The 27,853-nt window shown below is 45.5% G+C and overlaps 1 protein-coding gene and 1 pseudogene across 2 annotated transcripts; both read right to left on the bottom strand.

The window, feature by feature from the left end:
- On the bottom strand, nt 1-27,121 carry LOC140844114 (uncharacterized). 2 transcript variants are annotated; one of them, XM_073215600.1, is made up of 16 exons: nt 27,022-27,121; nt 25,431-25,640; nt 24,971-25,111; nt 23,258-23,338; nt 21,543-21,714; nt 18,469-18,578; nt 17,803-17,873; nt 17,187-17,302; nt 16,957-17,059; nt 12,913-13,221; nt 9,863-10,192; nt 7,814-8,140; nt 5,735-6,064; nt 3,672-3,998; nt 1,287-1,613; nt 1-131 (listed from the first exon to the last, which is right to left on the bottom strand). In XM_073215600.1, the coding sequence occupies exons 5-15, from the start codon at nt 21,597-21,599 to the stop codon at nt 1,510-1,512; spliced, it is 2,184 nt and encodes a 727-aa protein (XP_073071701.1). In that variant the 5' UTR covers nt 21,600-21,714; nt 23,258-23,338; nt 24,971-25,111; nt 25,431-25,640; nt 27,022-27,121; the 3' UTR covers nt 1-131; nt 1,287-1,509. The 2 variants fall into 2 exon arrangements, with proteins under 2 accessions (XP_073071701.1, XP_073071702.1); XM_073215601.1 differs by lacking the exons at nt 21,543-21,714; nt 23,258-23,338; nt 24,971-25,111; nt 25,431-25,640; nt 27,022-27,121 and adding an exon at nt 19,364-19,963.
- Nucleotides 14,532-16,788, bottom strand: LOC140843692 (putative nuclear envelope pore membrane protein POM 121B; annotated as a pseudogene).
- Nucleotides 27,122-27,853: the final 732 nt, after the last annotated feature.

The following is a 27,853-nucleotide window of genomic DNA, read 5'->3' as shown; positions in this document are numbered from 1 at the left end:
CTAAAGCCCCCACTGTGAGCCGGGCCCGCTGACACCCGAGATGTGAAGGGCGATGAGGTAGTGCTGCCAAACACAACTACTGGTCCCACTGCTGGTGGTCTGGGTCATAGCTCCAAAGCCCGAGGTGGTGGCTGCAAAAAAGGAGGAAACATGGATCACAGTCTAACCCCATACACAAAAGTACATACAAAATGGATAAAAGACCTGAATGTAAGTCATGAAACCATAAAACTCTTACAAAAAAAAAACAGGGAAAAACCTGAAAAAGACATATGCACCACTATCTTTCTCACAGCACTATTTACAATAGCCATGAAATGGAAGGAACCTAAGTGTCCATCAGTACATGAATGGATAAAAAAGATGATACATATGCACAATGGAATATAATGCAGCCATAAGAAGAAAACAAATTCTACCATTTGAAACAACAGATGGAGCTGGAGGGTAATATCCTCAGTGAAATAAGACAGGCGGAGAAAGACAAGTACCAAATGATTTCACTCATCTATGGAGTATAAGAACAAAGGAATAACTGAAGGAACAAAACAGCAGCAGAATCACAGAACCCGAGAATGGAAAAACAGTTACCAAAGGGAAAGGGACTGAGGAGGATGGGTTGGAAGGGAGGGATAAGGGCAGGGAAAGAGAAAAAGAGAAAGGGGGCATTATGATTAGCATACATAATGTGGGGGTGAATGGGGAGGACTAGGCTCCACAGAGAAGACAAGGAGTGATTGTACAGCATCTTACTAGGCTGACGGACAGGGACACTAATGGGGTTTGTGTGGGGTACTTGGTGAAGGGGGGAACCAAGTAAACTTAGTGTTTTTCAGGTAATTGTAGACAGATACCAAAAAAAGAACAATTTTAAAAGCCATGAATGATCTTCCTTTCTGCCTGTCTCTTAATGTCATTTTATCCCACTTTCCTTTTTAAACCTCTAGCCACACCGGCCTCTTCTCTGCTCATGAAAACATAAGCTCATCTCTGCCTTCGGGCCTTTGCTCTTGTGCCTGCAACGTCCTCACCCCCAGCCTCTGTCCCTGCTCCCAACTCTGGTACTGCGGCCATGGCCTTGGTTTGCTATTGTCTCAGAAAGGCAGCCACTTTCTACCTAAATAGGTCCTCTGGTCATGAGTTACACTGCTACCTGATGCTGTTTATGAATAACTTCTGTCATGACATCTAAATGTTCACCACAGCATACAGCTCCCAAAGCAGAGACTGGGTCAGCACTTAAAACAGTGCCTTGCACTGCAGACCGAGACAATTTCAACTCTCACCTGCAATCCCAGATGTGTTCTGAGGCGTGCTGGCCACGTGGAAGGGAAGGGGTGTGCTCTGGCCAGATGCACACAGGGAGTTCGGATTCAACCCTCCCAAGAAAGGGTTCTTGAGACCAGTTCTCCCACTCCGTCCTGACGCAGATCCAAATGCCCCAGTGGTGGAGCTGCTGTGGGGGGCAGCCATGCTCATCCTAAAGCCCCCACTGCCAGTGGAACCTGCTCACACCCCAGACTTGAAGGGCGATGAGGTGTTGCCGCCAAACGCAGAGCTACTGGTCCCACTGCTGGTGGTCAGGGTCATAGCTGCAAAGGCCGAGGTGATAGCTGCAAAAAAGGAGGAAACATGGATCATTGTCTAACCCCATAGACAAAAGTAAATTTGAAATGGATCAAAGAGCTGAATGTAAGTCATGAAACCATAAAATACTTAGAAAACAACAGGAAAAAATCTCTTGGACACAAACATGAGCAGCTTCTTCATGAACATATCTTCCCAGGCAAGGGAAAGGAAACCAAAAATGAACAAATGAGACCATATCAAGCTTTAAAGCTTCTGTACAGTAAAGGACACCATCAATAGAACAAAAGGGCATCCTCCAGTATGGGAGAATATATTCATAAATGACAGATCCGATAAAGGGTTGACATCCAAAATATATAAAGAGTTAACACACCTCAACAAACAAAAAGCAAATAATCCAATTAAAAAATGGGCAGGGGAGCTGAACAGACAGTTCTCCAAAGAAGAAATTCAGATAGCCAATAGACACATGAAAAGATGGGCCACATTGCTTCTCATCAGAGAAATGTAAATTAAAACCACAATGAGATATCACCTCACACCTGTAAGGACACCTACCATCCAAAAGACAAGCAACAAGAAATGTTGGCGAGGTTGTGGAGAAAGGAGAACCCTCCTACACTGTTGGTGGGAATGTAAATTTGTTCTACCATTGTGGAAAGCAATATGGAGGTACCTCAAAAAGCTCAAAAAGGAAATACCATTTGACCCAGGAATATCACTCCAAGGAATTTACCCTAAGAATACAGCAGCCCAGTCTGAAAAAGACAGATGCACCCCTAAGTTTATCGCAGCACTGTTTACAACAGCCCAGAAAAGGAAAAAACCTACGTGCCCACCAGTAGATGAATGGATAAAAAAGATGTGATACATATGCACAATGGAATATAATGCAGCCATAAGAAGAAAACAAATTCTACCATTTGAAACAACATAGATGGAGCTGGAGGGTAATATGCTCAGTGAAACAAGCCAAGCAGAGAAAGACAAGTACCAAATGATTTCACTCATCTCTGGAGTATAAGAACAAAGGAAAAACTGAAGGAACAAAACAGCAGCAGAATCATAGAACCCGAGAATGGAAAAACAGTTACCAAAGGGAAAGGGACTGAGGAGGATGGGTGGGAAGGGAGGGATAAGGGCAGAGAAAAAGAAAGGGGGCATTATGATTAGCATACATAATGTGGGGGTGAAAGGGGAGGGCTAGGCTACACAGAGAAGACAAGGAGTCATAGTACAGCATCTTACTAGGCTGACGGACAGGGACACTAATGGGGTTTGCGCGGGGGGAACCAAGTAAACTTAGTGTTTTTCAGGTAATTGTAGATAGATACCAAAAAAAGAAAAATTTTAAAGGCCATGAATCTTCCTTTCTGCCTGTCTCTTAATGTCATTTTATCCCACTTTCCTTTTTAAACCTCTAGCCACACCGGCCTCTTCTCTGCTCATGAAAACATAAGCTCGTCTCTGCCTTTGGGCATTTGCTCTTGTGCCTGCAACGTCCTCACCCCCAGCTGCTGTCCCTGCTCCCAATTCTGGTACTGTGGCCATGGCCTTGGTTTGCTATTGTCTCAGAAAGGCAGCCACTTTCTACCTAAATAGGTCCTCCGGTCATGAGTTACACCGCTACCTGATGCTGTTTATGAATAACTTCTGTCATGACATCTAAATGTTCACCACAGCATACAGCTCCCAAAGCAGAGACTGGGTCAGCACTTAAAACAGTGCCTTGCACTGCAGACCGAGACAATTCCAACTCTCACCTGCAATCCCAGATGTGTTCTGAGGCGTGCTGGCCACGTGGAAGGGAAGGGGTGTGCTCTGGCCAGGGGAGGGCTAGGCTACACAGAGAAGACAAGTAGTGATTCTACAGCATGTTACTAGGCTGACGGACAGGGACACTAATGGGGTTTGTGTGGGGTAAGGGGGGAACCAAGTAAACTTACTGTTTTTCAGGTAATTGTAGAAAGATATAAAAAAAAGAAAAAGAAAATTTTAAAGGCCATGAATGATCTTCCTTTCTGCCTGTCTCTTAATGTCATTTTATTTATTTGGAATGGCTAGCCCATTCCAAATCTCACCTGCAATCTCAGACGTGTCCTGAGATGTCCTGGCCACATGGAAAGTCGAGGTTGTGCTCTGGTGAGCTGCACCCAGGGAGTTTGGATTCAACCTTCCCCAGAAAGGGTTCTTGAGAGCAGTTCTCCCACTCCGTCCTGACCCAAGTCCGAATGACCCAGCGGTGGAGCTGCTGTGGGCAGCAGCCATACTGATCACAAAACCTCCACTGCCAGCGGGACCTGCTGACACCCTGGACGTGAATGGCGACAAGGTAGTGCCACCAAACACTGTGGTACTGGTCCCGCTGCTGGTGGTCAGGGTCATAGCTTCAAAGGCCGAGGTGATGGCTGAAAAATAGGAGGAAACATGGATCATTGTCTAAACCCATAGACAACAGTAAATTTGAAATGGATCAAAGACCTGAATGTAAGCCATGAAACCATAAAGCTTAGACAAAGACAGGCAAAAATCTCTTAGACATAAGCATCAGCATCTTCTTAAACGTATGTCCTCAGGCAAGGGAAACAAAAGCAAAAATGAACAAATGGGATCATCAAGGTTAAAAGCTTTTGGAAAGTAAAGAACACCATCAACAGAACAAAAGGACATCCTACAGTATGGGAGAATATATTCATAAATGACAGATCTGGTTAAGGGTTGACATCCAAAACATATAATGAGCTAACACAGCTCAATAAACAAAAAGCAAATATTCCAATTAAAAAATGGGCACAGGAGCTAAACAGACAGTTCTTGAAAGAGGAAATTCAGATGGCCAATAGACACATGAAATCATGCGTCATATCACTTGTCATCAGAGAAATGCCAATTAAGACCACAATGAGATATCACCTCACACCAGTAAGGATAGCCGCCATCCAAAACACAAACAACAACAAATCTTGGCAAGGTTGTGGAGAAATGGAAATCCTTCTACACTGTTGGTGGGAATGTAAATTTGTTTAACCTTTGTGAAAAGCAATATGGAGGTTACTCAAAAAGCTCAAAATAGAAATACCATTTGACCCAGGAATTCCAAACCAACTAATTTACCCTAAGAATACAGCTGCCCAGTTTTAAAAAAGACAGATGCACCACTATGGTTATCGCAGCACTATTTACAACAGCCATGAAATGGAAACAAACTAAGTGTCCATCAGTAGACGAATGGATAAAAACGATTTCATACATATGCACAATGGAATATAATTCACCTGTAAGAAGAAAACAAATCCTACCATTTGCAACAACATGGATGGAGCTAGAGGGTATTTTGTGCAGTGAAATAAGTGAGGCGGAGAAAGACAAGTACCAAATGATTTCACTCATCTCTGGAGTATAAGAGCAAAGGAAAAACTGAAGGAACAAAACAGCAGCACAATCACGAAACCCAAGAATGACAAAGTGAAAGTGACTGAGGAGGATGGATGGGAAGGGAGGGATAAGGGCAGGGAAAAAGAAATGGGGCATTATGATTAGCATGTATAATGTGGGGGGACATGGGAAGGGCTAGGCTACACACAGAAAAGAAGTAGTGATTCTGCAGCATGTTACTACGCTGATGGACAGTGACTCTAATGGGGTCTGTGCGGGGTACTTGGTGAAGGGGGGAGCCAAATAAACATAATGTTCTTAAGGTAATTGTAGATTGTTAAACAAAAAACCATTTTAAAAGGCCATGAATGATCTTCCTTTCTGCTTGTCTCTTAATGTCATTTTATCCCACTTTCCTTTTTAAACATTTAGCCACACTGGCTCTTCTCTGCTCATGGAAATATAAGCTCATCTCTGCCATCACGCCTTTGCTACTGTGCCTGCAAAGTCCTCAAATCCAGCCGATGTCCCAAATCCCAACACTGGAATTGCAGCCATTGTCTCAGTTCCCTACTGTTTCATAAAGGCTGCCACTAACTACATAAATGGCTCCTCTGGTGAAGAGTTACATTGATACCTGATGCTCTTTACAGACAACCTCTGTAATAACATCTAAATTTGCAGAAGAGTGTACAGCTCCTAAAGCAGAGACTCTCTCAGCACTTAAAACAGAAACTGGCACTGCACACCGACCCATTCCAAATCTCACCTGCAATCCCAGACATGTTCAGAGGTGACCCGGCCATGTGGATGGGAGAGGTTGTGCTCTGGCCAGCTGCACTCAGGGAGTTTGGATCCAAGGCTCCCCAGAAAGGGTTCTTGAGACCAGTTCTCCCACTCCGTCCTGATGCAGTGTCAAATGCCCCAGTGGTGGAGCTGCTGTGGGGAGCAGCCACACTTGTCCCAAAGCCCCCACTGCCAGTGGGGACTGCTGACACCCTGGATGTCAAGGGTGCTGAGATGGTGCTGCCAAACCCTGATGTACTACTGGTCCCACAGCTGGTGGTCTGGGTCACTGCTCCAAAGCCGGAGGTGATGGCTGCAAAAAAGGAGCAAACATGGATCATTGTCTAACCCCATACACAAAAGTAAATTCAAAATTGGTCGAACCCCTGAATGGAAGCCATGAAACCACAAAACTCTTAGAGAAGGACAGGCGAAAGTATCTTGGACATAAACATGAGCGACAAATTCGTGAACATATCTCTCCAGGGAAGAAAAGCACAAATGACCAAATGGGACTGCACAAATGACCAAATGGGACTACATCAAGCTAAAAAGCTACTCTACATTAAAGGGCACCATCAACATAACAAAAGGGCATCCTCCAGTATGGGAGAATATATTCATAAATGACAAATCTGATAAAGGGTTGACATCCAACATATATAAAGAGCTAAAACACCTCAACAAACAAAAAGCAAATATTTCAATTAAAATGTGGGCAGGGGAGCTGAAGAGGCAGTTGGCCAAAGAAGAAATTCAGGTGCCCAATAGACACATGAAAAGATGCACCACATCGCCTGTCATCAGAGAAATGCTAATTAAAACCACAATGAGATATCACCTCACACCAGTAAGGATCGCCACCATCCAAAAGACAAACAACAAATGTTGGCAAGGTTGTGGAGAGAGGGGAACCCTCCTACACTGTTGGTGGGGATGTAAATTCGTTCAACCATTGTGGAAAGCAATATGAAGGTTCCTGAAAAAGCTCAAAATAGAAATACCATTTGACCCAGGAATACCGCTCCTAGGAATTTACCCTAAGAATACAGCAGCCCATTTTGAAAAAGACAGACGTACCCCTATGTTTATCGCAGCACTATTTACAACAGCCAAGAAATGGAAACAACCTACGTGTCCATCAGTAGATGAATGTATGCACAGTGGAATACAATTCAGCCTTAAGAAGAAAATGAATCCTACTATTTGCAACGACATCGTTGGAGTTAGGGGGGATTATGCTCAGTGAAATAAGCATGGCGGAGAAAGACAAGTACCAAATGATTTCACTCATCTCCAGAGTATAGGAGCAAAGGAAAAACTGAAGGAACAAAACAGCAGCAGAATCACAGAACCCAAGAATGGACTAACAGTTACCAAAGAGAAAGGGACTGAGGAGGATGGGTGGGAAGGGAGGGATAAGGGCAGGGAAAAAGAAAGGGGGCATTATGATTAGCATGTCTAATGTGGTGGGGCACGGGGAGGGCTAGGCTACACAGAGAAGACAAGTAGTGATTCTACAGCATGTTACTATGCTCATGGACAGTGACTCTAATGGGGTTTGTGCAGGGTACTTGGTGAAGAGGGGAGACAAATAAACATGTTCTCAAGGTAATTGTAGATAGATACCAAAGGAAGAAAAAACATTTTAAAAGGCCGTGAATGTTCTTCCTTTCTGCCTGTCTCTTAATGTCAGTTTATCCCACTTTCCTTTATAACCTCTAGCCACACCTGGCTCTTCTCTGCTCACGAAAACATAAGCTCATCTCTGCCTTTGGGCCTATGCTCCTGTGCCTGTAACGTCCTCACCCCCAGCCACTGTCCCCGCTCCCAACTCTGGAGCTGCAGCCATGGCCTCAGTTTGTTATTGTCTCAGAAAGGCTGCCGCTGACTACGTAATAGCTTCTCCAGTTATGAGTTTCACTGTACCTGACGCTGTGTACAGATAAGTTTTGTGATAACATCTAAATCTTCACCACAGCATATGGCTCCGAGAGCAGAGACTGTGTCAGCACTTAAGACAGAACCTAGCACTGCAGACCGAGCCCATTCCAAATCTCACCTGCAAACCCAGGAGTGTTCTGAGGTGTGCTGGCCACATGGAAAGCAGATGGTGTGCTCTGGCCAGCTGCACCCAGGGAGCTCGGTTTTAAGGCTCCCCAAAAAGGGTTCTTGAGACCAGTTCTCCCACTCTGTCCTGACCCACAGCCAAATGCCCCAGTGGTGGGGCTGATGTAGGGGACAGGCACGCGTGTTCCAAAGACCCCACTGCCAGTGGGGCCTGCTGACATCATAGATGTGAAGGGCGCTGAGACGGTGCTGCCGAACCCGGACGTCCTGGTCCCACAGCTGGTGGGCTGGGTCACAGCACCAAAGCCAGAGGTGATGGCTGCAAAAAAGGAGCAAACATGGATCATTGTCTAACCCCATACACAAAAGTAAATTCAAAATTGATCGAACCCCCGAAAGTAAGCCAAGAAACCATAAAACACTTAGAGAAAGACAGGTGAAAATATCCTGGAAATAAACATGAGCGACTTCTTCGTCAACATCTCTCTCCAGGGAAAGAAAGGAAAAATGAACAAATGGGACTATGTCAAGCTTAAAAGCTTCTGAACAGCTGAGGGCACCGTCAACAGAACAAAAGGGCATCCTACAGTATGGGAGAATATATTGATAAATGACAGATCCAATAAAGGGTTGACATCCAAAATATATAAAGAGCTAACACACCTCAACAAACAAAATGCAAATGTTACAATGACAATGTGGGCAGGGGAGCTGAACAGGCAGTTCTCCAAAGAAGAAATTCAGGTGGCCAATAGACACATGGAAAGATGCACCACTTCACTTGTCATCAGAGAAATGAAAATTAAAACCACAATGACATATCACCTCACACCAGTAAGGATCGCCACCATCCAAAAGACAAACCACAACAAATGTTGGCAAGGTTGTGGAGAGAGGGGAACCCTCCCACACTGTTGGTGGGAATGTAAATTCGTTCAACCATTGTGGAAAGCAATATGGAGGCTCCTCAAAAAGCTCAAAATAGAAATACCATTTGACCCAGGAATACCGCTCCTAGGAATTTACCCTAAGAATACAGCAGCCCATTTTGAAAAAGACAGACGTTCCCCTATGTTTATCGCAGCACTATTTACAACAGCCAAGAAATGGAAACAACCTACGTGTCCATCAGTAGATGAATGTATGCACAGTGGAATATAATTCAGCCTTAAGAAGAAAACGAATCCTACCATTTGCAACAACATGGTTGGAGCTAGGGGGGATTAGGCTCAGTGAAATAAGCGAGGCGGAGAAAGACAAGTACCAAATGATTTCACTCATCTCGGGAGTATAAGAGCAAAGGAAAAACTGAAGGAACAAAACAGCAGAGAATCACAGAACCCAAGAATGGACTAACAGTTACCAAAGAGAAAGGGACGTGGAAGATGGGTGGGAAGGGAGGGATAAGGGCAGGGAAAGAGAAAAAGAGAAAGGGGGCATTATGATTAGCATGGATAATGTGGTGGGGCACAGAGAGGGCTAGGCTACACAGAGAAGACAAGTAGTGATTCTACAGCATGTTACTACGCTGATGGACAGTGACTCTAATGGGGTTTGTGCGGGGGGTACTTGGTGAAGAGGGGAGCCAAATAAACATAACGTTCCTAAGGTAATTGTAGATTGATATAAAAAAAACATTTTAAAAGGTCGTGAATGATCTTCCTTTCTGCATGTCTCTTAATGTCATTTTATTCCACTTTCCTTTATAACCTCTAGCTACACCTGGCTCTTCTGTGCTCATGAAAATTTGACCTCATCTCTGCCTTCGCGCCTGCAACATCCTCAACTCCCGCCTCTGTCCCGGCTCCCAGCTCTGGAACTGCAGCCATGGCCTCAGTTTGCTATTGTCTGAGAAAGGCTGCCGCTGACTAACTAAATAGCTTCTCCGGTTATGGCTTACACTGCTACCTGACGCTGTTTACAGATAAATTCTGTGATAACATCTAAATCTTCACCACAGCATACAGCTCCAAAAGCGGATACTGTGTCAGCACTTAAGACAGCGCCTAGCACTGCAGACCGAGCCCCTTCCAAACCTCACCTGAAAACCCGGGTGTGTTCTGAGGCATGCTGGCGACATGGATAGCAGATGGTGTACTATCGCCAGCTGTACCCAGGGAGTTTGGATCCAAGGCTCCCCAGAAAGGGTTCTTGAGACCACTTCTCCCACTCCATCCTGATGCAGTGCCAAATGCGCCACTGGTGGAGCTGCTGTGGTGGGCAGCCACGCTTCTCCCAAAGCCCCCACTGCCAGTGGGGCCTGCTGACACCCTGGATGTCAAGGGCGCTGAGATGGTGCTGCCAAACCCTGATGTACTACTGGTCCCACAGCTGGTGGTCTGGGTCACTGCTCCAAAGCCGGAGGTGATGGCTGCAAAAAAGGAGCAAACATGGATCATTGTCTAACCCCATACACAAAAGTAAATTCAAAATTGGTCGAACCGCTGAATGGAAGCCATGAAACCATAAAACTCTTAGAGAAGGACAGGCGAAAGTATCCTGGACATAAACATGAGCGACATATTCGTGAACATACCTCTCCTGGGAAGAGAAGCAAAATTGAACAAATGGGACTATATCAAGCTTTAAAGCTTCTCTACAGTAAAGGGCACCATCAACATAACAAAAGGGCATCCTCCAGTATGGGAGAATATATTCATAAATGACAGATCTGATAAAGGGTTGACATCCAACATATATAAAGAGCTAAAACACCTCAACAAACAAAAAGCAAATATTTCAATAAAAATGTGGGCAGGGGAGCTGAACAGGCAGTTGGCCAAAGAAGAAATTCAGGTGCCCAATAGACACATGAAAAGATGCACCACATCGCCTGTCATCAGAGAAATGCTCACTAAAACCACAATGAGATATCACCTCACATCAGTAAGGATCGCCACCATCCAAAAGACAAACCACAACAGATGTTGGCAAGGTTGTGGAGAGAGGGGAACCCTACTACACTGTTGGTGGGAATGTAAATTCGTTCAACCATTGCGGAAAGTAATATGGAGGTTCCTCAAAAAGCTCAAAGTAGAAATACCATTTGACCCAGCAATACCGCTCCTAGTAATTTACCCTAAGAATACAGTGGCCCATTTTGAAAAAGACAGATGTACCCCTATGTTTATCGCAGCACCATTTACAACAGTCATGAAATGGAAACAACCTACATGTCCATCAGTAGATGAATGTATGGACAATGGAATATAATTCAGCCATAAGAATAAAATAAATCCTACGATTTGCAAGAACATGCTTGAAGCCAGAGGGTATTATGTTCAGTGAAATAAGCGAGGCGGAGAAAGACAAATAGCAAATGATTTTACTCATATGTGGAGTATAAGAACAAAGAAAAACTGAAGGATCAAAACAGCACCGGAATCACAGAACCCAAGAATGGACTAACATTTACCAAAGGGAAAGGGACTGGGAAAGATGGGAGGGCAGGGAGAGGTAAGGGTCTGGAAAAAGAATAGCACGTATAATGTAGGGGCTGCCATGGGGACGTCTGTGCAACACAGAAAAGACAAGTAGCGATTCTACAACATCCTACTTTGCTGATGGATAGTGACTGTAATGGGGTGTGTGGCGTGGAGTTGGTGAAAGGGGGAGACTAGTGAACATAATGTTCCCCATGTAATTGTAAATTAATGATAACAATATTTTAAAAATACAGAAAAGAAACAAAGAGATCTTCATTTTGTTAAATAAAATAGAAATTGTTAATACATTAAAAAAAAAAAAAATGGGCAGAGTAGTCGAACAGTTCTCCAAGGAAGAAATTGCTCCACATCGCTAGTCATCAGAGAAATACAAATTAAAACCACAATGAGATATCCCTTCACACCAGTAAGGATCGCCATCATCCAAAAGACAAACAACAACCAATGTTGGCCAGGTTGTGGAGAAAGGGGAACCCTCCTACACTGTTGGTAGGAATGTAAATTAGTTCAACCATTGTGGAAAGCAGTATGGAGCTTCCTTAAAAAGGTCAATATAGAAATCCCATTTGACCCAGGAATCCCACTTGTAGGAGTTTACCCTAAGGGATGCAGCAGCCCAATTTGAAAAAGACAGATGAACCCCTATGGTTATTTCAGCACTATTTACAATAGCCAAGAAATGGAAGCAACCTAAATGTCCATCAGTAGATGAATGGATAAAGAAGATGTGGTACATATACACAATGGAATATTATTCAGCCAAAAGAAGAAAACAAATCCTACCATTTGCAACAACAGGGTTGAAGTTGGAGTGTATTATGCTCAGTGAAATAAGCCAGGCGGAGAAAGGGAAGTACCAAATGATTTCACTCATATGTGGAGTATAAGAGCAAAGAAAAACTGAAGGAACAAAACAGCAGCAGAATCACAGAACCCAAGATTGGACTACCTATTGAAATGGACTAAAGGAAATGGGACTGAGCAGGATGGGTGAGAAGGGAGGGATAAAGGCAGGAAAAAGAAAGGGGGCATTACAAATTGCATATATAATGTGGGCAGGGGGCAAAGGGAGGGCTGGGCAACACAGAGAAGACACGTGGTAATTCTACAGCACATTACTACACTGATGGACATTGACTATAATAGCGTCTGTGGGGGGGACTTGTTGAAGGGGGAAGCCTCGTAAACATAATGTTCTTCATGTAATTGTAGATTAATACCAAAAAATAAAAAACATTTTAAAAGGCCGTGAATGATCTTCCTTACTGCCTGTCTCTTAACATCATTTTATACCACTTTCCTTTTTAAACCTACAGCCACACCTGGCTCTTCTCTGCTCATTAAAACATAAGCTCGTCTCTGACTTTCGGCCTTTGCTCCTGTGCCTGGAAGGCCCTCACCCCCAGCCGCTGTCCCTGCTCCCAACTCTGGAACTGTCGCCATGGCCTCAGTTTACTATTGTCTAAGAAAGGCTCCCACTGCCTACCTACATAGCTCCTCCAGTCATATGAGTTACACTGCTACCTGACGCTGTTTACAGATAACATCTGTCTCTTCACTACAGCGTAGAGCTCCAAGAGTGTAGACTATGTTGGTACTTAAAACAGCACCTGGCTGTGCAGACCGAGCCCATTCCAAATCTCACCTGCAAGCACAAATGTGTCCTGAGATGTGCTGGCCACGTAGATGGCAAACAGTGTGCTCTGGCCAGCTGCACCAAGGGAGTTCTGACTCAGGCATCCCCAGAAAGGGGCCATGCCACCAGTTCTCCCACTCCGTCCTACCACACAGTTGAATACCCCAGTGGTGGAGCTGCTGTGGGGGGCTGACATGTTCATCCCAAAGTCCCCGCTGACAGCAGGGCCTGCTGACACCCTGGATGTGACGTGGGATGAGGTTGTGCTGCCACCGCTGCTGGTGGTCTGGGTCGTAGCTTCAAACTCTGAGGTGGTGGCTGCAAAAGAGAAGGAAATGAGGATCACTGTCTAACCCTACACACAAAAGTATATTCGAAATGGATCAAAGACCTGAATGTAAGCCATGAAACCATAAAACTCTTAGAAAAAACATAAGCAAAAATCTCTTGGACATAAACATGAGTGACTTCTTCATGAACATATCTCCTCCAGCAAGGGAAACAAAAGCAAAAATGAACATATAGGACTATGTCAAGCTGAAAAGCTTCTGTACAGGGAAGGACACCATCAATAGAACAAAAAGGCATCCTACAGTACGGGAGAATATATTCATAAATGACAGATCCGATAAAGGGTTGACATCAACAATGTATAAAGCGCTCACACACCTCAACAAACAAAAAGCAAATAATCCAATTAAAAAATGGGCAGAGGAGCTGAACAGTTCTCCAAAGAAGAAATTCAGATGGCCAACAGACACATGAAAAGATGCTCCACATCGCTAGTCATCAGAGAAATGCAAATTAAAACCACAATGAGATATCACCTCACACCAGTAAGGATTGCCACCATCGAAAAGACAAACAACAACAAATGCTGGCGACGATGCGAAGAAATGGGAACCCTCCTCCCCTGCTGGTGGGAATGTCATTTAGTTCAATCACTGTGGAAAGCAGTATGGAGGTTCCTCAAAAAATTCAAAATAGAAATACCATTTGACCCAGGAATACCACCTCTAGGAATTTACCCTAAGAATGCAGCAGCCCAATTTTAAAAAGACAGACGCACCCCTATGTTTATCGCACTATTTACAATAGCCAAGAAATGGAAGGAACCTAAGTGTCCATCAGTAGATGAATGGATAAAGAAGATGTGATACATATATACAATGGAATATTAATCAGCCATAAGAAGAAAACAAATCCTACCATTTTCATCAATGTGGATGGAGCTAGAGGGTATTATGGTCAGTGAAATAAGCCACATGGAGAAAGACAAGTACCAGATGATTTCACTCATCTCTGGAGTATAAGAACAAAGGAAAAACAGAAGGAATAAAACAGCAGCAGTATCACACAACCCAAGAAAGGACTCACAATTACCAAATAGAAAGGGACTGGGGAAGATAGGTGGAAAGGGAGGGAGAAGGGGTGGAAGAAGAAAGGGGGCCTTATGATTAACATGTATAATTTAGGGAGGGCATGGGGAGTGCTGTGCAACACATAGGAGACAAGTAGTGATTCTGCAGCATCTTACTACGCTGATGAACAGTGAGTAATGGGGTATGTGGGGGGCACTTGGTGAAGGGGGAGTCTAGTAAACATAATGTTCCTCAAATAATTGTAGATTAATGATACCACAAAATTAAAAAATTGGAGGAAACAGCTGTGGTGCTGCCAAAGGCTGACTGGGTGCTGGAGATTGTGCCAAAAAGAGAGGCTGCGGGTTTCAATCCACAAAAACCTGACCACATGGTGCTGCCAAAGGCTGGCTGGGGTGGGGCCAGGGCTGCTGAGCTTCCAAAAGGAAAGGAGCTGCCGAAGCTGGGGGCCAGTGCTGGCTGGCAGTCCACATCTGCTGTCTGTCAGTGGCTCTGAACGTGTGCTGTGGGGTGACTCCGGGATAGGATGGGATGGGGGGGTACTGGAACCAAAGGGAATGTTGAAGGCTGGGGTGGTAGTGCTCCTTAATGTCAGTGCAGGCTGGCTTGGGGCGATCGGGGCGGAGGTCGTGAAGGTGCCACTGAAGCCACCGAAACTGGTGGTGCTGCTGCCAGCAGCTGTCTGGACAGCGCTGGGCAGGGACTGGCTAAAGGTGATGGCTGTTGTTGGAGGAGGCGTGGCCAGCGCCTGCCAAACTGGAGTATGGAGCCCATGGCTGGGCAGAGCTGGTAGCAGAGGCAAGGGGGGACGCAAAGAGGACAGGCTGCACAGTGGAAGCAGTGGGGCTGGTCATGCTGCTCATGGTGCTGGTCACACTGCTCACACCAGAGCCAAAGACAGGCTTCCAGGCGGAGTCTGCGGCTATGCTGGTGGTGGTCCCCCAAGCCACTGCTGAGGGGACACTGACACTGGACGGGCCAGGGAACAGAGGGGTATTCATGCTAGTGCCTGAAGTAGTTGTCTGACTGAAGGAGGAAGGAGTTGACAAGGGCAAAGATGTAGGTAGCCCTGTGCTGCTAAAAACAGGACTGAAAGTGAGGGGAGGCTGCTGGTAGCCGGGGTGTGGGCAGAGCTGGAAGATGCCTCCATTGTGACTTGGGAATGGCTGCATGGCACAGGACCCTCCTTCCCACTTTTAGGTGGAGCCACAAAGATGTGCTTGAATATGGGACGTGCTGAAGACACAGCAGGAGCTGCCGAGGCAGAAGGGTTAGCAGGTGGGCTGCTCAGTGTTCCAAAGAGAACACTGGGCTTCAGGGTGGGGCCTGGGGCAGGCGGGGCCCGGGGTGTGGCAGATGTCTCAGCCTGAGAGGATGGAGGTGAGCTGGTGGCATCACTGGCTGGTATTGTGGGAGAGGCAAGGGTCAGCCCCGAGAAAGGGGCTGTGAGCCTGGAGTCTGAGGAGGGCCGGGGAGGGACCCTGGCTGTGAAGAGCCAAGAGGGCCCAGAAGGCCAGGTGTCTGCAGGGCGAACGGGCCATGGGCATGGCTGTTAGGCGGGGAAATACATATGAGTGGGTTAGAAAGAGTACAGGGCCAGCAAAGCCCCCTAGAAAGGACTCGGTTAACCAGTTAAATTTAGAAATCCAGAAAAGATTCAGAGTTAGTGAGTTAATCAGTTAAAGCTCAAAAGGTCAAGAGAAACTTGGCCTTGAAGGTTTGAATATTTCCCAGATAAAAGTATCTGAGCACAGCCCATGTCTTCATTGTGTCCATTAGATCATTGTATGATTTACTCTAGCCTGCTAAAAGGCCCACCTATAAACAGCAAAGACAGGGAGATCCCACCTTAAAGCCAAAATTGTATTTTTTAAAAAAACTAGGAAGTTTCAGAAGAAAGATTCTTAACATACTCTTTAGCAAACAAATAGCTCTGCCCACCTTGGAGGAAAGGCAGACAGTCTTGATAAGCTAATTTTGCAGAATTACTTAGAGGACTGATGAGTAACTTAATGTCTCATCAAAGATACTTGAGACCACTGAACAAGCCCACCCCTAACCCTCTGTCACATTCCTGAAAAATCCTTAAAAGGGGGAACCCCCAACCTTTCACTGTGCTCCTATGTGAGGTCACCCGCACTTTCTAAGTGCATAACCTTTTAACTTTAAACTCCCTCTTTTAACCTTTCAGGGTGCTGCACTCCTCTCTCTGAGGTCACCTGCACTTCCTAAGTGCATAACTTCAACTCTTCCCAACCTTTCAGGGCACTCCTCTCTCTGAAGTCACCCACACTTTCTAAGTGTGTGAACTTTTAATCTTAAACCCTTGCTCTCCAACCTTTCAGGGCACTCCTCCCTCTCTGAGGTCACCTGCACTTCTTTCTGGCTAAGTAACTTTAAATAAAACTTTTACTCTGTTTCACTACTGTGTCTCTGCCCTTCAATTCTTTGTCATGGCGGGGACAAGAACAGAGGAAAATACACAATGCCTCCCACCCAACATTGCCACTGCAGCAGATTCTAGGAAGAAGAACAGAAAATGTCAACTACGGTATCTCAAACGTGATGGTATTTGGTGCTCTAGAAGCCTTGCTGGGCCAGGGATTCAGGAGTCAACAAATATGACTCTGGGAACCATCTCTGGAGTGTGAAATTAACCCATATTCCTTACCAGTCTTATCCTCGAAGATCCTCTTCAGCCACTGTGGCTGAGCTTGCTTCTCCTGGTAATACTCTTCGACCGCGATCAAGCGGCTGATCCAGGGAGCTGGAGGCTACCAAGAGAAAAAGGAGAAGCCAAGCCAGTCAGAAAGAAGTGAAAGAAACTTGTACTGACCCTTCCATTCCTGAGACACAGGGGAGCCAGACTGGCATGGGCAGGGATGGGTGGACAGACCATACCAAGATCAGTTGGATCCCTCGCCTGGAGGGCACCAGGGGAAACTCGCATCTGCATGGCTGGGAGCTGCTGGGTGTAGGTGGAGAATCCCAGTTCTGCTCCCTACATGTGGTTGTATCTGCAAATAAAGTATCAGACTTACTTTCTTCCTGCTCTCTTCCTGAAATGGAGAGGTTTGTCTATCCAGCCTAGTTTTTAATACTGAACTTTCACTAGGTGTCTCTGAGATTCTATCTTCTATGGTTTGGGCACTTGGATGGTGTTGGCAAGATTATTTCTAACAGTCAAGAGAACATGAAGTGGTCATTGCTACAAATACGTGCACATGGTTGCTTACTGGACAGAAATTGCCTGGTCTGCTCAGATTCCCCCACCTAGGCTTACCTTACCCCAAACCCCCCAGGTGGCCTGGGTTATGCTATATGAGTCTGGGCAACCTTTCTCCCTTACCAGACCATAAACCCTGAAGGACAGGAACATCTCTCTCTGTAACTACTAAGCCCCACACAAATCAAGGCTCAGTACGTGTTGCCAGTGGGTTGTGGTCCATGCGCCCTCCATACACTACCGCCAACACATGGGCGTGGCTGTTAGGCAGCCACGCATTCATCAACTTACCCTGTTCTCCCTGGGATTCCTTGTTTACTGGCGGAGCAGAAGAGTCAGATCCCTGAGGACCGTCCTCTTCTCTGTAGGAGGAAGAGGCACAATTAAGTTTAGAAAAGCAATGGATAACTTCTTACACCCTCCTAACTACCAACTGACCAAAGTCTAGAACAAAAAGAAGACAACAAAAAGAAGCAAATTCCTAAACAAATGAAGGGAGGCAGTTCACAGAAGCCATAGAGACACCTTTGTCTTAAAACCAGCAGAAAACTATCTTCAGAACCTTACACACAACCTGCCAAGTTTCTGAGAGTCCTAGTCACACCTCTATCTCTAAGAAAGTGGCATTCCAGTCAGGTACCTAGGGGGTCAGCTAGGGTCTAGAATGTGAAGCCTGCTGCCCACCCCCATCAGTCACTCTGTTCACTCTGTCCCGTGCAAGCCCTTCCCCTTACGCCCCAGCCCCTCACACTGCAGCATGAGGGGAAGCAGAGGCCGGTGTGGTCACACTGTGTGATGACTGCAAGAGACAAGAGCGATTCAGGGCGGCACCGTCTCTGCCCTTTAGATGTGAACCGTTTTGATTCTCCAAATCAGAGTCTCAGAAAGCCTAAGAGCCAAGTAAACTTCCCTCCTTTCCCACCCTCTCATGAATCCACACAGCAAATCACCGATTACCTCATTTTCTTTTCTGGACTCTCTGGTGTCTGTGAGCCGGACGAGGCTGGGCTGGATATAGGTGAGGCTGGGCTGGATATAGGTGAGGCACTGGGATGCCTCTTCCAGAGCTAAAAGCCAAACACAAGTCACGTGACTGACCTCGGGACTAACATAGGATCTGACCTTCAACATAATTCTGTGGCTCTAATCCATCACTGTATATAAAGTATCCTTTTCAAGTGACTAAAAAAACATTTCTTTCTGAAGTGGGGCTTCTGAAAAGTGAGTCCACTGTCAGTATTTGAAAGGGTTGTCATTGGCCAAACTTGGAAAAGTTGCATCAGAAAGAGCAGATACACTATACTGAGGATCATGAAATGTTTATAAAATATCATCAGTTCATAAAGATAACACAGCAAGAATCATACTGGTCACCTTTGGAGTTAACTACTGCATCAGTGCCTGCTTATTATCCTGCCACTCCTATAGATAGGGTTTGTTCTTCTGACCTTCAGTTAACACATGCAGAGGGAAGGACAGAATTAGAACATCACCATTTTGCCACAATGGACATAGACAAAGGCAAAAAATGGCCACTAAAATCAGCAGGTGAAAACCTCATAGGAACAATAAAGTGAAGGATCAGACTGACACCTGAGCCCAGTGGGAGGCAACCACACAACGTGCTCCCGATGTGATGCAATCAGAAGAGCACAGCAGCACCTCTGCCCAAATCACTGAACTCGAAACTCATCAAGCCTCAGGAGCCAACTGCCCACTTACGGGGAAAAATAGGGATAGAGTAATTGTCAAAATGGCACCATGACGAAAACAAAATCCAGAATGTAGTAAATTCTATAGAACATAATGACTTAGACTTTTCAAAAGGTAAGAAAAAGTGTAGTAGTAGTACCGTTGATTGAGTCTAAGAGAGGCCTGACGTCCCTGCTGCGGTGGAGTGAGCGTGAGGCCGCCGCCCCAGACCGTGTGCTCCACGCCTGCGGCAGCGGCGGCTGCGATAGCAGCCGAGGAGACACCCGTGGGGGAAGCCTGACAGCTGGAAGCCGCCAGGGGGCGCCAGCCGCGCGAGTCCGGAGCGCCCGGGGAGGCCGCGCTGTGAGGCTGTCGTCCTGCCGCCTGCGGCTCCTCAGGGGGGCCGAGGCGCTGGGAGCCGGGGCCCGGCACATGGGATAGCCGGCATCCTGGCGGGGCCCGCGCAACCCGGGGCTGTGTCTGGCGCGCCCCAGGACCGCGGAGGGGTTCTGCCACCGCGGGAGTTTGCCGGGCCAGCTGGCTGGCCTGAGCAGCGTGCCCGGGGAAGTAGAGGCCCCGGTGCACGCGCGCCTCCCACAGTCGACCCCGCAGCTGCCCGTGACACGGTGGTGGCTTCCTGCGCAGCTGCGTGGCTTGCCCTGGGAACGCGGGCCCCGCCCCCGGGGGACCCACGGGCGGCGGAGGGCGCGTCCCTTGCCCCGCCCACCCCCGGCGTCCCGGCGCCCCGCCCCTGGCGGGGAGCTCCGATCATCATCGCTCTGCCCAGGCCTGTTAAAAAGTTGATTATTTTTACCCTGTCTGCTTGTTAGGCCATCAGATACAACCTTGTATAATGCTAAGTCTGAAGCTCTGAGTGTGAATTAAGTCCCCTGAAATGTAGATTTTGGTACTTACTTTGGTGGCACTTCTTGAATGCTTACTATGGACATGTAGACGCATGAACACTTTACATGTACTGCCTCACAACTATCTTATGAAGTAGGTCAAAATCATTATTTCCATAAGTGTACAACCTTACCTACAGATTTTTTGTTACATATATTAATTAAATACCTTTAATGCTCAAAAAAAAAAGAGTCTAAGAGACATGTGAACCAAACTCAATGAGTTGATTTTTGGTCCCTGATTCAAAGTAATTGTAATAAGACAGGGAGGGTAAGAAGGGCAAATTGGAGAGATGATAACTAACATTAAGTCATTATTATTCAGAGGAATAGAGGTATTGTGGTTATTAATGTTCAAAAAGTTTTAAAAATACACTGAAGTACCTACAGGTGAAACAACATGTTTGTACTTTGAAACACAAGAGGAAAACCAATTTGGGGTGGGGGTGTTGATGGATCAGGACTGACAAAACACCGTTAATTGCTGGAGCCACATGGAGGTTCATTATGATATTTTTCCTTCCTTTTGTGTATGTATGACATTTGATATAAAATTTGATATAAAATTGTGTATGTATGTCAGGTCTGTTGTGATAACTGATTGAGGAAATGTGTGTACAGTGCTCAGCAGAGGGCCTAGTGAAGAATAGATCCAGGTAAAGATTCATACTCTTATGCTCTGCATTGTCAAAACTGCTTGGCCAGGGCCTTCATCTCCTGTATTTGTCATTTATCATTAATGTGTCATTTATATTACTCTAAGAGCCTTCTGTATTGATGAAAACTTATGTCAAATTCTTTCTTCTCTCAAAAACCTCCTTCACGCATGTGTTACTTTTTCTCCAGCTCCTATATATTGGGTGCCTGCTTACTGACAAGCACTGTAATGGGTGCTTTTCAAACATTACCTTCAATCTTTATAACAATCCTTTAGAGATGAGAAAAAGAGAGTCTAAGTCATTTACATTCCCAAGAGTCTATAGCTACTAAGTGCCAAAGCCAAGATTTGAACCCAAGTCATTCTGGTAGCAAAACTTGATCTGTTCTCCAGTCTACACTACATCCTCTCTAAAAATAATTATAACCACTTATTTTTAAAACTTTCATTACATTCCCAGTGCCTAGAGGATGAATTTATGACCCAATGCAATTCAGACTCAATCTACCTTTTTAATCAAATTAGTACCATTTTTTGAATTATTCATCCTCTGTCTATTTATCTATAATAATGGTTCTGTCTTGTGTCAGGTTTCCACATAGGCATTCGGGGCTTTCTAGTTTGTTCCATGGGTCCATAGCGATCATTCAAGGGTTGGTAACTGCTGTTAGCTTAGAGGTGATCTCAGCACCTAACAGAAGGTGGCTAGTAAACACTGCATAATCAACTAATGAATGCAAAGAACCCAATTCTGCCACACCACCAGGTGCATGTACCTGAGAGATGCCTCCAGTAGAAGTATAGGAACTGGTAATGGCATTGCGGCTGGACATATGGATGCCACATGTGCACGTGCCCTTCAAGCAGCTCACAGCAGAGGTGCAGGTTCTCTTACGCAGCTCGCCATCTGAGCTCTGGGAACTGATGCCTCTCTTCAGAGGCCCAGGCCTAACAGGGAAATAAAAGGGGAAAACACAGATGTGCTACTGAAAGACACCAACATTGTTTTAAGGCTTCATCCACGGTCACAGAATCGTTCTAACGCAATGGAAAAGGATAATGTTGTTAATTTTACTGTTAATTCACCTAAACATGTCTCACAAAGTCAGAAAGGGAAAGCTCAGTATTTAAAAAATTAAAAGTATGATTCTACTTATATATACTCTAAGAAATGCACACAAATCTATAGTGACAGAATGGGGACCAATGGATGCCTGGCAACAGGGACAGGATGAGAGGGAGATTTTAAGGCTTCACCAAGGGGCATGGGGAAACTTCTGGCAGTGATGGTCATGTTCATTATCTTGACTGTGGTGATGGTTTCGTGGGTGTGAAATTTAGACAAAATAGTTATTGTGGCAAGTCACTCAAAATGTTCCTCTCTGATTTCAAAGAGGAAAATTTATAGGACAATAATTCTGATAAGGATACATGTCAAAATTGATCAAATGGTACACTTCAAAGAGGCACAGTTTATCTATGTCAATTATACCTCAATAAAGGTGTTAAAAAAAAGTTTAAGAGGAACCAACCACTTTTTCTAAGATACAAACTGAAACAGAAATTCCCTAAACATCTTTCCTGTGAAATAGTCATCCAACCTTTGTGACAGCACAGACAGCTCGCTGTCTCCTGGCTGATGAATGCCAACCACAGAGCAGTTTATCCCTGCACTAGATGCAAACATACTTTCTCTTTCACTTACTTCACCTATGGATCCCATCTGGAGCCAAGCCAAGCCAATTGTCCTCCTCTCATGTGATAGTCCTTCAGGTTTTTGCAGGCCATTATGCTTCCCTCCCTCATTTCTTTACACCCCTGAGGTTTTTCTCCTCTGGGCTAGTGCTTATGTTTCTTTAGAACCCCCTCACCCACCACCACCCCGTGACATCTTGAGTTGCTTCACTCTCTCGCAGTGAATTTCGGTCTGTGTCTGCCTCCTCTTGCAGGGCAGCACAGCCCACCAGCAGCCCTCCGCGGACAGCAGAACGAAGGCATTAGGACCACCGCTGACCTGCCTCCTCCTGGTCTTTGTTCTGCCATCAGCCCAGAGGAGGAGCATGTTAAGCTTTTTTGGCAGCCATATCATAGTGCTGACTCAATTTAAAAATGTAACTTACCCCAAGCCTTTTCACACACATTTCCAGCCTTTTTCCCTCCCAGCCAATTCTTCCTCAAATATAATTAAGCTAAAAGGCAGAAATCTCACATTTTTCTTAAATTTCATACTGTTACATTCTATCCATTGCACAAACCTTGTGATCTTTTTGTTACATACTTGGTTATTCAGTGTATCTACAAATCCTCTTAGCCTTAGCATATTTTATGCATATTAAAGAAAAATAGTAAAAGGAGTTAGACAAAATAGTTATTGTGGCAAGTTACTCAAAATGTTGGTCTCTGACTTCAAAGAGGAAAACTTTCAAGTCAATAAGTCTGATAATGACCCTTTCCCAAACAGGAAACCTCACCCAGATGGATTCTCACTTACTCAGGCACAAAAGCAGCAGGGACTCCATTGGCCACTTCGGGCTTAAAAGCTGAATGGCCACTCCCACTGCTGTCATGGCACCTGTGACAAATCACAAACCCTCAATTAGATGATACGACCTCTCCTTTAAAGCATACTCTCATATTCCTGGGATCTTATACTCTTTCTACAGAACATAGGTTCATGCTAGACAAGAAAAGGTTGCCTCAGATCTCAAAGATTCAGGAAGGTCAATTTATTCTAGGACTGTCCTAATCTAATAAGTATTAAAATGCATCAAGACCTTTTGAACTATTCAGGTGTACTGATTATTTGCTAACTTCTCACCAAAGCACTGTAATCACAAATTTAATATCCTACCATCTGTAAACTAAAGACAAAAAAACGCTTTAGTGACCCACCTACACACATCCCCCAGTGCTCTCACTTAGTTCAGTCTGTAAGAGAAGAACTTCACAGGTCACAGATAAGGGCCTGCGCATGGTGCACATAATCACTGCTTATTCCAATTATGGGAAACACAACACAGAGCCTTCCGTTATAGGCTCACTGGGGTCTAGACAAATTACCAACCTGGAGAACATGAGAAACCTGTTTTGACCATAAGAATAGTTATTTTCTCTCTGGCCTCCAACACACCATCTCCCTCCGCCACTCCTGCTTAGTTGGCTGACATGAGCTCAGACTGCTCACTTGTAAAGCATATCCCTAGTATTCATTACCTGATCTTCCAACGTTACTTCCAATCAGTCTTCCAATGAACACACTTGCATTTATTAGTATTTCCTTACCTAATGTTGCCATCTACAGTATCAAAGATGGCCAGCTGTGAACCTGCAGGTTATGGCTAACCTGGTGTAACTGATGAGGACAATGGTTCTATTTCTCAAATGTAGGGCCCACTGTCTCCTCAGAGCATGTTTCCTTGACCACCTTATATACAGAGCTCCCCCTTTCTCATGATCCTTTTATAGCACTTTTTAAAAATCTTCATGTACTTACAATCTATAATTGCCCTGTTTCATTGATTACCCAAGTCCCAGGAGACCTTTGCCTAGCTCAGTGCTCTATCCACAGTCCCTGGAGTAGGCTCTGGCACATGGTGGGTCTTGGAATTTGTTGAATTACAAGAAAATTCTTAACTGACTTCTTGGAAAGCCACAAGCAGTTCTGCAGCTTACTCAGCACCTTCAACTTCCTCTCTTTCCGTCGAGGAAACAGACTGCTTCCTCTATTTTCGTTACATTTTCAAAAACCAAATAATGAAACTGGTTTTATTCTCATTACTCATAAAGCTACCATACTCCAGTCTTCACTGTTCTTTGCTAAGTATTTCCTTTGGCACAAACATGACACCTACGCTGATGGTCACCCAAATAACTGACCACCACAAGGGGAAGACTTTCAGCATTCTCTCAAAATAAAATTTAACACATTTATATCAAAAGTATGAAACTGATGTGGCCAGTAACTGTTGGCTTTTCTCTAGTACTTATGGAAAAGGTATATTACAAAATGTATGTAACCTGTGCCTAATGAAAGGCATAGCATTAAAGCTCTTGTTACCAAGCTCTTCCATGAAAGCCGGAGAAGGGGACCTGCCATTCACACCCAGGAGGTGGCCTCTGATTCTTTTGGGGAGTGATCTCTTCTTTCAACAAATCCCAGGAGCCCGTGTGGGAGGCACGTTGAGTACTCTGCAGGGCATGTTACCTTCTTTTCTCCTCCTGACCAGCAGCAGATGTTTGGTCTTCCTCCTCTTCCACTGTCCTTTTCTTTCTCTTCCAACGTTCCAGGGCAAGCAGAACAGCCTCCTTTGATCATGGGTCTGGGGCCTTAGGGATCTGCGCTGCTCTGTAACAGAAAACAGGATTCTAGCATTAAGATATTCTGATCATCATGCTACATAGCATGAACTTCAGGCACTGGAAATCAGAAGCTATCCAACAAGCAAAAGGGTAACTTATACACTCACACAAATGGCCCTTAGCTGTTAAGCTATAGTCTTGGGAAAAACCCAGAAAATAAAAAACTGCTCAATAACTGGAACTTGAGATTTCTCCCTCACATAAGGAGCTTCTTCCTTTCCTTTGAGTTAGTTATTCTCTCAGATGAACAACTGCAGGAGAATAAAGTGGACACACTGGGAGTCTTTTCCTCCAGCAATGCTTACATTGGAAAACGAGCCAGGCTGCTCCCGGGAGGAGCGATCCTCACTGTCGAAGGCCTGCACACCACTCTGGAATGACCGCGAGACAGCACACGCTTCCTGTGACCGCCATTCCGGCACAGCGTGGGAAGCACACAGGAATACTGGGCCTGCTGGACTGGGTATCGTCTTGGACGTGTTATGCCAAAGTGGTGTGGTGATGTCCCACAGACCCTGTGGAGAATGGGAGACACATTATGGAATCAAAGCAGCTTAGAAGAATGACAGAAAGTTTAAATTCCTTAAGAACCATGTGGGTTCAGTTATTTTCCAGAGAGCTTAAGCCTATAAGCAACACAAAATACAGCATTTTTATGGCAACTTTCCCCATTCCACGTAAGGGCAGAAAGTGGCAGGTACTTGACAGCTGTCCCTGCAATGGATTCAACAACTTTGAGGGGGAAATTGAAAAACTGCCCACACAAGTAAAACAACAGTGAAGAAAAGTGTGTGTAAGGACGTGCAGGGACAAATTTTACAAGAATCCTTCAATTTCTTATGCTAAGTCATCAGAAATATACACCCAAAGTCAAACATTTTAAAAACCTGAATGTTCACCTTTTCAAATAAATGTACTTATCAAGGATCTAGTGTCACAGAAGTTTTGAATTTTGTTGTTATCACTCAACTGGGACTAAATGAAACACAAGTCTTTTTAATCTAATCATCTTTATCAGCCAAGTTATATCCATCCAGGAAGTTTCCTGGGTACACCTCTTTGAGTTCGGCTGATACAATTTATTGGTCCAAAGATAAAAAAGTAATAAAACCTTTTAGAGTACTATACTTTACAGACAGAAGGTGATCCCTGAAGCAGGGATATTTTAAGTGATTTACCAAGTATTCTGCAAAACCCATACTGTATTAAAGTTCAGAGCTTTAAGAACTGAAAGAAGGATTTGCAACAACGTGGATGGGGATAGAGGGTATTATGCTCAGTGAAATAAGCCAGGCAGAGAAATACAAGTATCCAATGATTTCACTCATCTGTGGAGCATAAGAACAAAGAAAAAACTGAGGGTACAAAACAGCAGCAGACTCACAGAACCCGAGAGTGGACCAACAGATACCAAAGGAAAGGGATTGGGAAGGGTGGGCGGGGAGAGAGAAGGGGAATAAGGGGCATTAGGATCAGCATACATGATGTAGGGGGGTGGGCATGGGGAGGGCAGTATAGCACACAGAGAAGACAAGTAGTGACTATAGCATCTCACTACGCTGATGGACAGTGACTGTAATGGGGTATGAGGGGGGGACTTGATAATTGGGGGAGTCTAGTAACCACAATGTTGCTCATGTAACTGTACACTAATGATCCCCGCAAAAATTGAAAAGTAAAAATAAAAGGAATAGAAAAATGACCCCAAAAAAAAGAACTGAAAGAAGGGAACAGTTCTGGTAGCACATCTCATAGCAGAGGCTAAAGGGAGACAGGACACGGTGGACGCGCACCAAGGTGTTTGAAGAGGTGAAAACAGCACAGAGCCCATTTAGGACTGAAGAAAAAAACTTTCAAAGTCAAGTCCTCCGTCTGGGGAGGGTCAGCGTGTCTTACCAGCAGGAAGGCCTTCGAGGGGACCTGAGGAAGCGAGTGGGGACTGAGAGCTGAAATGGATCACGGCTGGCACAGGGGGCCGGTGGGGCGGGGCTTGTGGGGTGGGCGCGGCTTGCGAGGAAGGCCGGGCGCGCGGATGGGCGCCGGCTCCTGGCTTCGGGATCGGGGGCGGGCTCTGGGGGGCGGAGCTTGCTCAAAACTCCTCCCATTTGAAGCGACGAGCAAGCTCTGTCCGGCGGGCGAGCGACTTCCGCGGCTCTCTCCTCTAGGCTGCCTGCCTGCGCGCTGGCGCGCCCGGGCTAGAGGCGGGAGTGCATTGTGCGCTGGCGGCGCGCGCTCCCGTTGCCGGGAGACGGCGCGCGAATGGCAGGCAGCTCGGGGCTCGCGGCTCAGGCACCCCCCAGGCTGCGGCGGCCCCCCCAGCCAGCTCGACCAGCGCGGCCGCCGCGGACACCAGGTAGCACGAGACCCGTTGGCGAGACGGCGAAAAAGAAACAGGAAAAGGAAAATAAAAAGCATTTAAGTCTTTCATAAAAGTCAGTTGGTGTAATGTGAACTTTTTTTTTCTTTTTTCTTTTTTATTAAGGTATCGTTGATATATACACTGCTCTGAAGGTTTCACAAGAGAAACAATGTGCGTAGTACATTCACCCGTATTATCGAGTCCCCCACCCCCACCCCACCCCCGCCCGACCCCATTGCCGCCGCTGTCCAGGGTAGCACAATGCCACGGAGTCCCTACTTGTCTTCTGAGCTACATTGTTTCCCCGTGACCCCACACACACTATGTGCACCAATCATAATATCCCTGAATCCTCTTCTCCCTCCCACA

The sequence above is a fragment of the Manis javanica genome, chromosome 10 (genome assembly GCF_040802235.1).
Source record: "Manis javanica isolate MJ-LG chromosome 10, MJ_LKY, whole genome shotgun sequence".
Taxonomy (NCBI): Eukaryota; Metazoa; Chordata; class Mammalia; order Pholidota; family Manidae; genus Manis; species Manis javanica.
This window is presented reverse-complemented; position numbering and strand designations above follow the sequence as displayed.